This window comes from Micropterus salmoides, unplaced genomic scaffold (genome assembly GCF_014851395.1).
Source record: "Micropterus salmoides isolate LMB-PRFRI ecotype aquatic unplaced genomic scaffold, ASM1485139v1 Ms_hic_scaffold_14, whole genome shotgun sequence".
NCBI lineage: Eukaryota > Metazoa > Chordata > Actinopteri > Centrarchiformes > Centrarchidae > Micropterus > Micropterus salmoides.
The window spans coordinates 33,448,301-33,461,913 of record NW_024040485.1 but is presented as its reverse complement, the minus strand read 5'-3'; the positions used below and the strand labels follow the sequence as shown (position 1 = coordinate 33,461,913).

The window sequence follows — 13,613 nt, the reverse complement described above, 5'->3', positions numbered from 1 at the left end:
GGAGAAAGTGACCACAAAGCTTTTTATAGGCCAGCAGTTAGTATCTGCACTAAATCTGAACTGATGAATTAGGTTTTATAGTAATAATCGTGGGGTTAAACCCCAACCTGTGTGAGTCAGCGTGGATGTAACAGGTGTTACTATTGATCTGATCAGAAGCAGAACTGTGTGTTCTGGTTTTTACAGATTAAAACACAAACAGGATGAGAGCAGGAAGGATGTGAAGAAACCGTCTGACTGTTCTCTTCAACTTCCTCCTGTTTTTCACGCTCTGCACACACTCTAATGTTTCATGTCATGTAACAGGTGAACACAAACTCTGCACACACTGTAATGTTTCATGGTGAACACGCTCACAGAGACGCTTCACGTTTATTTACACAGCAAAAATCACAAAGAAAACTATGTACACATCAGAACACCTGCAGAGGTCAAGTTAGCCTCTGTTAGCATGTGTTCAGTATCAGAGGCGCTTCCTTCTTTTGTAATGAATGTTAACAAGCAGCAGACATAAAATATTCACAGTAATGTCACAGCAGATGTTCTGACTCGCCGTCACTTCTTCCTGTGATGCGTTTCCTGTTCAAACAGGATGATGCAACACAGTGAGCAGCCGAGAAGTCACAGAACTAAATTGTCTAGAATAAAAGCAGCAAAAAACCACAAAGTTCTTCAGTAAAAGAGCTTCACATTCAGTACACAGGCAAGTCCGGACTAAGTTCTGGAAAAGTCCTGGAAGGTTCCTGAGAAGGTCCTGGATAAAAGTCTTAAGATGCCGACAGTTCAGCCGTTTCATTGTTTTTAATTTGCTGAAGAGAAACTGATTCACCGATGCAAGGAATCCCCCAAAAACCACAAACAGTCCGAGTCAGTTTGTTTCCAGATCCTTCGTTTGTCCTTTAATTTGAAAAGCTAAACCCCTTAAAACATCTTAATTTGAAAAGCCTTTAATGAGTTAAGGGCTTCATGAAGGAGGGATGAAGAAGAGATGAAGGAGGGATGAAGGAGAGATGAAGCCGTCTGTCGACCTCACAGTTTAACCATGGCTGCAGCAGACAGGAAGTGGTCTACAGCGACAGCGCCTGCGAGGTGTCGCTGTCTGACATCACCGAGGCCCGGGTGGAGTTCAGCGGACTCCTGCAAGACTTGCTCAGATGACTCGGACTCTTTTTGGCCAATGGCTGGCGGCAGCTGCAGCGCAGCAGTAGCTCCTTCATGTCTTTGCGGAATCGCACGCCGATGAAGACGTAGAGGAAGGGGTTGAGGCAGGCGTGCATGTAGGCCAGACTCTTCAGCACCTGCCCCGCCTTGTCGAAGCGCTTCATCTCCGTGCAATCCGTCATGGTCATGTTGGAGGCCTGAGCCGCCTCCATCACCAGCACGCAGTTGTAGGGCAGCTGGGACACGACGAACGCCACCACCACGGCCAGGATGACGCGCATGGCCTTGTGCTTCTGGAAGTTTTTGGTCTTGAGCAGCTTGGCGACGATGACGCTGTAGCAGAATGCCATGACGATCAGAGGCAGGAAGAAGCCCATGCTCACCTGCAGAGACAGCACCAGGATCTTGGTGCGGTTGCCCAGGTGTGATGGGAACACCATCCTGCAGTACTGCTGCGAGTCCGCCGTGGCGGTGGTGGCGAACACCAGCTCGGGTATGGCGAGCACCAGGGCCAGCAGCCACACTCCTGCACACACCAGCCGGCTGCAGCGGCGGCGCTCCTCCTGCGAGTTCTGTGCCTTGGTGGCCTGCACGATGACCACGTAGCGGTCGATGCTGATGCAGGTGAGCAGCAGCATGCTGCTGAACAGATTCACCTTGTAGACGGCAGAGTTCACTTTGCAGAGGGCGGAGCCAAAGCTCCAGCCATTCAACGCCTCCTCCGCCCACAGTGGCAGCGTGACGAGGAACAGCAGGTCGGCCACCGCCAGGTTCAGCAGGTAAATGTCCGTCATGGTCTTCAGCCGCCGCCGGAAGTTCAGGTAGATCCACACCACGGCCAGGTTCCCAGCTCCGCCCACAATGACGATGATCCAGAAGAGCGGCGGCTCGGAGAGTCTCCTGAACTCCCGCACCGACGCCCGGTCACACAGCAGGTCCTCGTATTCGTAGTCATCGTCAGTGGTGGGTGAAGGGCTGATGGAGGACGGGTCCTATAAGACAAAGACGACACACCTGAATACACCTGGACACACCTGGACACACATGGACACAACTAAACCAAACTAAACACACCTGGACACAACTGAACCAAACTGAACACACCTTGACACACATGGACACAACTGAACCAAACTGAACACACCTGGACACAACTGAACCAAACTAAACACACCTGGACACACAACTGAACCAAACTAAACGCACCTGGAAACACCTGGACAAAACTGAACCAAACTAAACGCACCTGGACACACAACTGAACCAAACTGAACACACCTGGCCACAACTGAACCAAACTGAACACACCTGACACAACTGAACCAAACTAAACACACCTGGACACACCTGGACAAAACTGAACCAAACTAAACACACCTGGACACACAACTGAACTAAACTAAACGCCCCCGGAAACACATGGACTAAACTGAACCAAACTAAACGCACATGGCCACACAACTGAACCAAACTGAACATACCTGAACAAACATGGACACAACTTAAAACATCTGTCCACAACTGACCCAAACTGAACACACCTGGCCACAGCTGAACCAAACTGAACACACCTGGCCACAGCTGAACCAAACTGAACACACCTGGACACACACCTGGCCACAACTGAACCAAACTGAACACACCTGGACACAACTGAACCAAACTAAACACACCTGGACACAACTGAACCAAACTGAACACACATGGACACAACTGAACCAAACTAAACACACCTGGACACACCTGGAAAAAACTGAATCAAACTGAACAAACCTGGAAACACACCTGGACACACCTGAACCAAACTAAACGCACCTGGACACACCTGGACACAACTGAACCAAACTAAACACACCTGGACACACCTGGACACAACTGAACCAAACTAAACGCACCTGGACACACCTGGACACAACTGAACCAAACTAAACGCACCTGGACACACCTGGCCACAACTGAACCAAACTAAACACACCTGGACACACCTGGACACAACAGAACCAAACTAAACGCACCTGGACACAACTGGACACAACTGAACCAAACTAAACGCACCTGGACACACCTGGACACAACTGAACCAAACTGAACGCACCTGGACACAACTGAACCAAACTGAACACACCTGGACACAACGGAACACACCTGGACACAACTGAACCAAACTGAACAAACCTGGAGACACCTGGACACAACTGAACCAAACTAAACACACCTGGAGACACCTGGACACAGCTGAACAAAACTAAACGCACCTGGACACAACTGAACCAAACTAAACACACCTGGACACAACTGAACCAAACTAAGCACACCTGGACACACCTGGACACAACTGAACCAAACTAAACGCACCTGGACACAACTGAACCAAACTAAACACACCTGGACACAACTGAACCAAACTAAACACACCTGGACACACCTGGCCACAATTGAACCAAACTAAACACACCTGGACACAACTGGAGACACCTGGACACAACTGAACCAAACTAAACACACCTGGACACAACTGAACCAAACTAAACACACCTGGAGACACCTGGACACAACTGAACCAAACTAAACACACCTGGACACAACTGAACCAAACTAAACACACCTGGCCACAACTGAACAAAACTGAACCAAACTAAACACACCTGGACACACCTGGACACAACTGAACCAAACTAAACACACCTGGACACACCTGGACACAACTGAACCAAACTAAACGCACCTGGACACAACTGGACACAACTGAACCAAACTGAACGCACCTGGACACAACTGAACCAAACTGAACACACCTGCACACAACGGAACACACCTGGACACAACTGAACCAAACTGAACAAACCTGGAGACACCTGGACACAACTGAACCAAACTAAACACACCTGGAGACACCTGAACCAAACTGAACAAACCTGGAGACACCGGGACACAACTGAACCAAACTAAACACACCTGGACACAACTGGACACAATTGAACCAAACTGAACAAACCTGGAGACACCTGGACACAACTGAACCAAACTAAACACACCTGGACACACCTGGCCACAACTGAACAAAACTGAACCAAACTAAACACACCTGGACACACCTGGACACAACTGAACCAAACTGAACGCACCTGGACACACACCTGGACACAACTGAACCAAACTGAACATACCTGGACACAACTGAACCAAACTAAACGCACCTGGACACAACTGAACCAAACTAAACACACCTGGACACAACTGAACCAAACTAAACACACCTGGACACAACTGAATCAAACTGAACGCACCTGGACACACCTGGCCACAACTGAACCAAACTGAACCAAACTAAACACACCTGGAGACACCTGGACACAACTGAACCAAACTAAACGCACCTGGACACACCTGAACCAAACTGAACAAACCTGGAGACACCGGGACACAACTGAACCAAACTAAACACACCTGGACACAACTGGACACAACTGAACCAAACTGAACAAACCTGGAGACACCTGGACACAACTGAACCAAACTAAACACACCTGGACACACCTGGCCACAACTGAACAAAACTGAACCAAACTAAACACACCTGGACACACCTGGACACAACTGAACCAAACTGAACGCACCTGGACACACACCTGGACACAACTGAACCAAACTGAACATACCTGGACACAACTGAACCAAACTAAACGCACCTGGACACACCTGGACACAACTGAACCAAACTAAACGCACCTGGACACACCTGGACACAACTGAACCAAACTAAACACACCTGGACACACCTGGACACAACTGAACCAAACTAAAGGCACCTGGACACAACTGGACACAACTGAACCAAACTAAAGGCACCTGGACACAACTGAACCAAACTGAACGCACCTGGACACAACTGAACCAAACTGAACACACCTGGACACAACGGAACACACCTGGACACAACTGAACCAAACTGAACAAACCTGGAGACACCTGGACACAACTGAACCAAACTAAACACACCTGGAGACACCTGGACACAACTGAACCAAACTAAACACACCTGGACACAACTGAACCAAACTAAGCACACCTGGACACACCTGGACACAACTGAACCAAACTAAACACACCTGGACACACCTGGCCACAACTGAACCAAACTGAACCAAACTAAACACACCTGGACACAACTGGACACAACTGAACCAAACTGAACAAACCTGGAGACACCTGGACACAACTGAACCAAACTAAACACACCTGGACACACCTGGCCACAACTGAACAAAACTGAACCAAACTAAACACACCTGGACACACCTGGACACAACTGAACCAAACTGAACGCACCTGGACACACACCTGGACACAACTGAACCAAACTGAACATACCTGGACACAACTGAACCAAACTGAACAAACCTGGAGACACCTGGACACAACTGAACCAAACTAAACACACCTGGAGACACCTGGACACAACTGAACCAAACTAAACACACCTGGACACAACTGAACCAAACTAAGCACACCTGGACACACCTGGACACAACTGAACCAAACTAAACACACCTGGACACACCTGGCCACAACTGAACCAAACTGAACCAAACTAAACACACCTGGACACACCTGAACCAAACTGAACAAACCTGGAGACACCTGGACACAACTGAACCAAACTAAACACACCTGGCCACAACTGAACCAAACTAAACACACCTGGACACACCTGGCCACAACTGAACCAAACTAAACGCACCTGGACACAACTGAACCAAACTAAACACACCTGGACACACCTGGCCACAACTGAACCAAACTGAACCAAACTAAACACACCTGGACACACCTGAACCAAACTGAACAAACCTGGAGACACCTGGACACAACTGAACCAAACTAAACACCCCTGGACACAACTGGACACAACTGAACCAAACTGAACAAACCTGGAGACACCTGGACACAACTGAACCAAACTAAACACACCTGGACACAACTGAACCAAACTAAACACACCTGGACACACCTGGCCACAACTGAACAAAACTGAACCAAACTAAACACACCTGGACACTATAACTAATAATCGATAATCATATGTGTGAGGTGGGTTTGTTACCTCAGTGGTGAACGTTGTCATGAAGTCGTCCATGGAGGTCATGTTCTATGTTAATATCGATGAGGTCATTCAGTGACCTTTAAGAGAAACAAGAAAAGATGGGTTTAGGTTAAAGAGCGGCGGTGACATCACACTGTGACATCACACACTGTGTGTATATTATTCTGCATGAGTTTTGAATGCAGGACTTTTACATGTAACAGAGGTTTTTTTACTCTGTGGTATTAATACTTTTACTCTGTGGTATTAGTACTTTTACCTCTGTGGTGTTAATACTTTTACTCTGTGGTATTAGTACTTTTTACCTCTGTGGTGTTAATACTTTTACTCAGTGGTATTAATACTTTTACTCTGTGGTATTAATACTTTTACTCTGTGATATTAGTACTTTTACCCCTGTGGTATTAATACTTTTACCCTTTGGTATTAGTACTTTTACCTCTGTGGTATTAATACTTTTACTCAGTGGTATTAATACTTTTACTCAGTGGTATTAATACTTTTACTCTGTGGTATTAGTACTTTTACCTCTGTGGTATTAATACTTTTACTCTGTGGTATTAATACTTTTACCCCTGTGGTATTAATACTTTTACTTTGTGGTATTAGTACTTTTGCCTCTTTTGTATTACATCACATTTACTCATTTAGCTGACGCTTTTTATCCAAAGCGACCTACAGCTGCTCTACATGTCCGAGGTCACATGCCTCTGGAGCAACGAGGGGTTAAGTCTCTGCTCAGGGACACGTTGGTGTCTCACAGTGGAATCGAACCCGGGTCTCACCCACCAGCGCATGGGTCTTATCCACTGCTCCATCACTACCCCCTTATTGTTAGTACTTTTACCTCTGTGGTATTAATACTTTTACTCAGTGGTATTAGTACTTTTACCTCTGTGGTATTAATACTTTTACTCTGTGGTATTAATACTTTTACCTCTGTGGTGTTAATACTTTTATTCTGTGGTATTAATACTTTTACCCCTGTGGTATTAATACTTTTACTTTGTGGTATTAGTACTTTTGCCTCTTTTGTATTACATCACATTTACTCATTTAGCTGACGCTTTTTATCCAAAGCGACCTACAGCTGCTCTACATGTCCGAGGTCACATGCCTCTGGAGCAACGAGGGGTTAAGTCTCTGCTCAGGGACACGTTGGTGTCTCACAGTGGAATCGAACCCGGGTCTCACCCACCAGCGCATGGGTCTTATCCACTGCTCCATCACTACCCCCTTATTGTTAGTACTTTTACCTCTGTGGTATTAATACTTTTACTCAGTGGTATTAGTACTTTTACCTCTGTGGTATTAATAATTTTACTCTTTGGTATTAATACTTTTACTCTTTGGTATTAATACTTTTAACTCTGTGGTATTAATACTTTTACTCTGTGGTATTAGTACTTTTACCTCTGTGGTATTAATACTTTTACTCAGTGGTATTAATACTTTTAACTCTGTGGTATTAATACTTTTACTCAGTGGTATTAATACTTTTAACTCTGTGGTATTAATACTTTTACTCAGTGGTATTAATACTTTTAACTCTGTGGTATTAATACTTTTAACTCTGTGGTATTAATACTTTTACTCTTTGGTATTAATACTTTTAACTCTGTGGTATTAATACTTTTACTCAGTGGTATTAGTACTTTTACCTCTGTGGTATTAATAATTTTACTCTTTGGTATTAATACTTTTACTCTTTGGTATTAATACTTTTAACTCTGTGGTATTAGTACTTTTACTCTGTGGTATTAATACTTTTACTCTGTGATATTAATACTTTTACTCTGTGGTATTAGTACTTTTACCTCTGTGGTATTAGTACTTTTACCTCTGTGGTATTAATACTTTTACTCTGTGGTATCTGCCGCTGCGGTAAAAACTGCAATATTTCCTTTCACCAGAGTTCAGTACTTGAGTAAATGTACTTTATAATTCATGTGCAAAGCAAAGTAGCAAGACAGGAAAACGCTCCTGTAGTGATCTCGTCTACAGACATTGCAGATCAAAGTGATTATTGATCACTGGTGAACTGTGGCTGCAGGCTGCTGGAACAGTGGAACATGTACTAATACCAAAGTTAATATCTGCCTGCAGTACTACTTGCAGTACTTTCTGTTACTGATCAGAGATCAGGTCCGTCTGCATTGATTAGAGATGATAAATCAGATTGTGTCAGACTGAAAGGTTTAAATCAGGACTCAGAAATCTCGGCTGAACTCGTGTCTTACAAGATGTTACATTATTATCTTACATTATTATCCCTCTCTCCATGCATATATATATATATATATATATATATATATATATTTGTACAGCAGATCCAGCTTCAGTGTTTACGTACAAGAAGAACAAAATAAAAAGCGACATGAAACAAGAGCAAAGGCAGCAAAGTGAAAAGAACAGAGACGCATGTCAGGATTCTCCTCAGCTCATTAAAACAAGTATTCATAAATAAAAATGTACATAAAACAAGTCCTGGTAAAACCTGCTGCAATAAACACAGAGGACATAAGCAGACAGACAGACGGGCGGCGGCGGGCTGTGGACTCACAGTCAGGTGTCTCTTCGTCTCTGCAGCGTCTCTCAGTCTGGCGGTGTTTTGACTTTCTGTCCGTTAAACCACAGAGTGACGTGCAGAGATGACGAGTCAAAGCAGAAGTTGAGAGGGGAGGAGGAGCCTCCTGATGATCACAGTAATCCCCTGAATAACCCTGAACTTCCCAGAACGCACTGCAGCCTGCTGTGTTTGTCCCCAGAGGGAAGTCACTGAATGTATCATTCCCCAACACACGTACAGCGTAAACAACAAGAACCACAGGTAGGACAGGTGAGAGCAGGGTCCTGGTGTTCAGGGCTGCAGGCCCCAGGCTACTCTGCGCCTCAGGGACCTGGACCTGCACCCAGAGGGTCTGTGGTGGCCTCCCAGATGAGCTCTGACCCGCTTTGTAGCACACAGCATGCTGAAGGAGCAAGCGGAGCAGGACTCTGGGGCTCTGCTACGGCAGTAGAAGGACTTGGGGGGCCACACGGAGCCCTCTGAGTTCAGGGAGTCTCTGCTGTTGGGGTGCAGAGTGTTGTAATTGGTTATCGTTGTTGTACAGTACAGTTGTTTTCATATTTAGTCAATTTATATATTTATGTACACAACATCCGCTTCAACACGGACCCGAGTAACAAGATCTGCCACGTAGTTCCTTCTCTGCACTTAGCTGGATTATTCTTCTCTATGCTTTTATTCTGGCAATTTATATTTCTACATTTATTTCTGTCCGCTGTATGTCTGTCTGCGTGTAGCACCTTATCAAAAAAGCAAATTCCTGGGACATCTTAAACACTACTTGGCAGTGAAGCTCCTTATGATCCCGAAGAACCTGAGGAGACTCTGTTAGAACACTACAGGGTTCTACTTGAGGCCTCACAAAGAGTCTTTAATCAGTAGAAATCACTGCACACAGAAACATCAGCAGTTTTATTTCTCTGCTCTTTCATAGAAGCTCACAGTGTGGCGGCAGCAGCAGCAGCAGCAGCAGCACTGAGGTGTCTGTGGTTCTGCAGTCTGAACATCGTGTCCTGTTTTCTGTTTTTCTGTTCACTTCCTGTTTGAAAGGTTACACACACACACACACACACACTAACACACACGCGCACACTAACACACACGCACACACTAAAACACACACACACACTAACACACACACACTAACACACACGCACACACTAAAACACACACACACACTAACACACACACTAACACACACTAACACACACACACTAACACACACTAACACACACACACTAACACACACACACACACACGCACACACTAACACACACACTAACACACACACACGTACACACTAACACACGCACACACTAACACACACACTAACACACACACACGTACACACTAACACACACGCACACACTAACACACACACATGCACCTGAATTGTGAAGCTGTAAATTAAATGTGTGTGTGTGTGTATAATATGTATTTATAGCCAGCGGTGGAAGAAACACTCCTTTACTAGTTAAAGTAGTTATACCACAATCATACCACAGTAAAAGTAGTAATACCCTAGTGTCAGTAAGTTCATAAAGTTGTTGAATCATAATGTGTATATATATATATACACACACACACACATATATACAGCATCTCACAAAGTGAGTCGACCCCTCAACTTGTTGTAAACATTTGATTCTATCGTTTCATGTGAAACACTGAAGAAATGACCCTGTGCTCCAGTGTAAAGTAGTGAGCGTGCAGCTTGTATAACAGTGTAAAGTAGTGACTGTGCAGCTTGTACAGTGTAAAGTAGTGAGCGTGCAGCTTGTATAACAGTGTAAAGTAGTGAGCGTGCAGCTTGTATAACAGTGTAAAGTAGTGACTGTGCAGCTTGTACAGTGTAAAGTAGTGAGCGTACAGCTTGTATAACAGTGTAAAGTAGTGACTGTGCAGCTTGTACAGTGTAAAGTAGTGAGCGTGCAGCTTGTATAACAGTGTAAAGTAGTGAGCGTGCAGCTTGTATAACAGTGTAAAGTAGTGAGTGTGCAGCTTGTACAGTGTAAAGTAGTGAGTGTGCAGCTTGTACAGTGTAAAGTAGTGAGCACGCAGCTTGTATAACAGTGTAAAGTAGTGAGTGTACAGCTGGTATAACAGTGTAAAGTAGTGAGTGTGCAGCTGGCATAACAGTGTAAAGTAGTGAGCGTTGCAGCTTGTATAACAGTGTAAAGTAGTGAGCGTACAGCTTGTATAACAGTGTAAAGTAGTGAGCGTGCAGCTTGTATAACAGTGTAAAGTAGTGAGCGTGCAGCTTGTATAACAGTGTAAAGTAGTGAGAGTACAGCTTGTATAACAGTGTAAAGTAGTGAGCGTGCAGCTTGTACAGTGTAAAGTAGTGAGCGTGCAGCTTGTACAACAGTGTAAAGTAGTGAGCGTGCAGCTTGTATAACAGTGTAAAGTAGTGAGCGTGCAGCTTGTATAACAGTGTAAAGTAGTGAGCGTGCAGCTTGTGCAGCTTGTATAACAGTGTAAAGTAGTGAGCGTGCAGCTTGTGCAGCTTGTATAACAGTGTAAAGTAGTGAGCGTACAGCTCGTATAACAGTGTAAAGTAGTGAGCGTGCAGCTTGTATAACAGTGTAAAGTAGTGAGCGTACAGCTTGTATAACAGTGTAAAGTAGTGAGCGTGCAGCTTGTGCAGCTTGTATAACAGTGTAAAGTAGTGAGCGTACAGCTCGTATAACAGTGTAAAGTAGTGAGCGTACAGCTTGTATAACAGTGTAAAGTAGTGAGCGTGCAGCTTGTGCAGCTTGTATAACAGTGTAAAGTAGTGAGCGTACAGCTCGTATAACAGTGTAAAGTAGTGAGCGTGCAGCTTGTATAACATTGTAAAGTAGTGAGCGTGTAGCTTGTATAACAGTGCAAAGTAGTGAGCGTGTAGCTTGTATAACAGTGTAAAGTAGTGAGCGTGCAGCTTGTATAACATTGTAAAGTAGTGAGCGTGTAGCTTGTATAACAGTGCAAAGTAGTGAGCGTGTAGCTTGTATAACAGTGTAAAGTAGTGAGCGTGCAGCTTGTATAACAGTGCAAAGTAGTGAGCGTGTAGCTTGTATAACAGTGTAAAGTAGTGAGCGTGTAGCTTGTATAACAGTGCAAAGTAGTGAGCGTGTAGCTTGTATAACAGTGTAAAGTAGTGAGCGTACAGCTGGTATAACAGTGTAAAGAAGTGAGCATGCAGCTTGTATAACAGTGTAAAGTAGTGAGCGTGTAGCTTGTATAACAGTGTAAAGTAATGAGTGTGCAGCTTGTACAGTGTAAAGTAGTGAGTGTGCAGCTTGTAGAACAGTATAAATAGATTTATAAAATAACACATCACACAGCCATTAATGTCTAAACTGCTGGCAACAAAAGTGAGGACACCCCTAAGTGAAAAGGTCCAAATTGGGCCCAAAGTGTCAATATCTTGTGGCCACCATTATTTCCCAGCACTGCCTTAATCTTCTTGGGCATATATATGCTATGTATATATTAACATATATATAAAATATATATACATATAGTATATATATAGTATAGAAATCCCCCTCTCAGCCCTTGCGGGGTGGTATGTGTCATCGTCAAGCTCAGGTCCTCCCAGAGGACTGGGAGTTTGAGGGTTCTGCTCAGTATCTTAGCTGTTCCTAGGACTGCACTCTTCTGGACAGAGACCTCTGATGTTTTACCTGGAATCTGCTGTAGCCACTCTCTCAGTTTGGGGGTCACAGCCTCCAGTGCTCCGATCACCACTGGCACCACTGTTGCTCTTATTTTCCACATCTTTTCTAGCTCCTCTTTCAGCCCTTGGTATTTCTCAAGCTTCTCGTGTTCCTTCTTCTTGATGTTGCTGTCGCTTGGGATCGCCACATCTATCACTGCAGCCTTCTTCTGCTGTTTGTCGATCAACACGATGTCTGGTTGGTTAGCCATCACCAGTTTGTCAGTCTGGATCTTGAAGTCCCACAGGATCTTAGCTCGGTCATTCTCAACTATCTTAGGAGGTGTCTTCCATTTTGACCTTGGGACTTCCAGCCCATACTCAGGGCAGATGTTCCTGTACACTATGCCAGTTACCTGGTTATGGCGTTCCATGTACGCACTTCCTGCCTGCATCTTACACCCTGCTGTTATGTGCTGTACTGTCTCAGGGGCGTCCTTGCACAGTCTGCACCTGGGGTCCTGCCTGGTGAGGTAGACCCCAGCCTCTATTGACCTTGAACTGAGTGCCTGTTCTTGTCCCGCCATGATTAGTGCTTCTGTGCTGTCCTTCAGTCCAGCCTTTTCCAGCCACTGGTAGGATTTCTTGATATCAGCCACTTCTTCTGTGGAGGCCAAAGTAGGAGATAGAGGCTATATATATACATACTTTCCACCGAGTCTCAGCCCTGACATGGTTCTGCTGGACCCCACAAGGTCAGAAATACAAGACGTGTTTAACTGGGTCTGAGCTGAGGTCAGACTGAGCGCCATGTAAACCATCAGTACACGTGTTAGAGAGTAACTGAGGTCATGTACTGCAGTACTTGAACTGCACTACTGAGACTCAGTGTGGAGAAGTCTGGTCACGGCTTGGTGTCCTCATGAGTGGTGGAAACAAGGGGCTGTGTGTGATGTCATCGAAACAGGAATCAGCCACATTGCGTGACAGCGTGCTCACATGGTCATCATCGCATGACAAGCTGCAACCGCAGGCACACACACAGCTTCCTGTCTTGTCTGAAAAGGAAAAAACAGACTGATCATGTGACCTGATTCCCTGTTCAGGCTGCTCTTCTGTTAATAAACACAAACAGCGAC

At 45.0% G+C, this 13,613-nt stretch overlaps 1 protein-coding gene across 1 annotated transcript; it reads right to left on the bottom strand.

The window, feature by feature from the left end:
* Nucleotides 1-331: 331 nt before the first annotated feature.
* ccr9a (chemokine (C-C motif) receptor 9a) lies at nucleotides 332-8,970 on the bottom strand. Its single transcript, XM_038719127.1, has 3 exons — nucleotides 8,829-8,970; nucleotides 6,266-6,342; nucleotides 332-2,153 (listed from the first exon to the last, which is right to left on the bottom strand). Exons 2-3 carry the CDS (start codon nucleotides 6,305-6,307, stop codon nucleotides 1,068-1,070), a joined length of 1,128 nt encoding a protein of 375 aa, XP_038575055.1. The 5' UTR covers nucleotides 6,308-6,342; nucleotides 8,829-8,970; the 3' UTR covers nucleotides 332-1,067.
* Nucleotides 8,971-13,613: the final 4,643 nt, after the last annotated feature.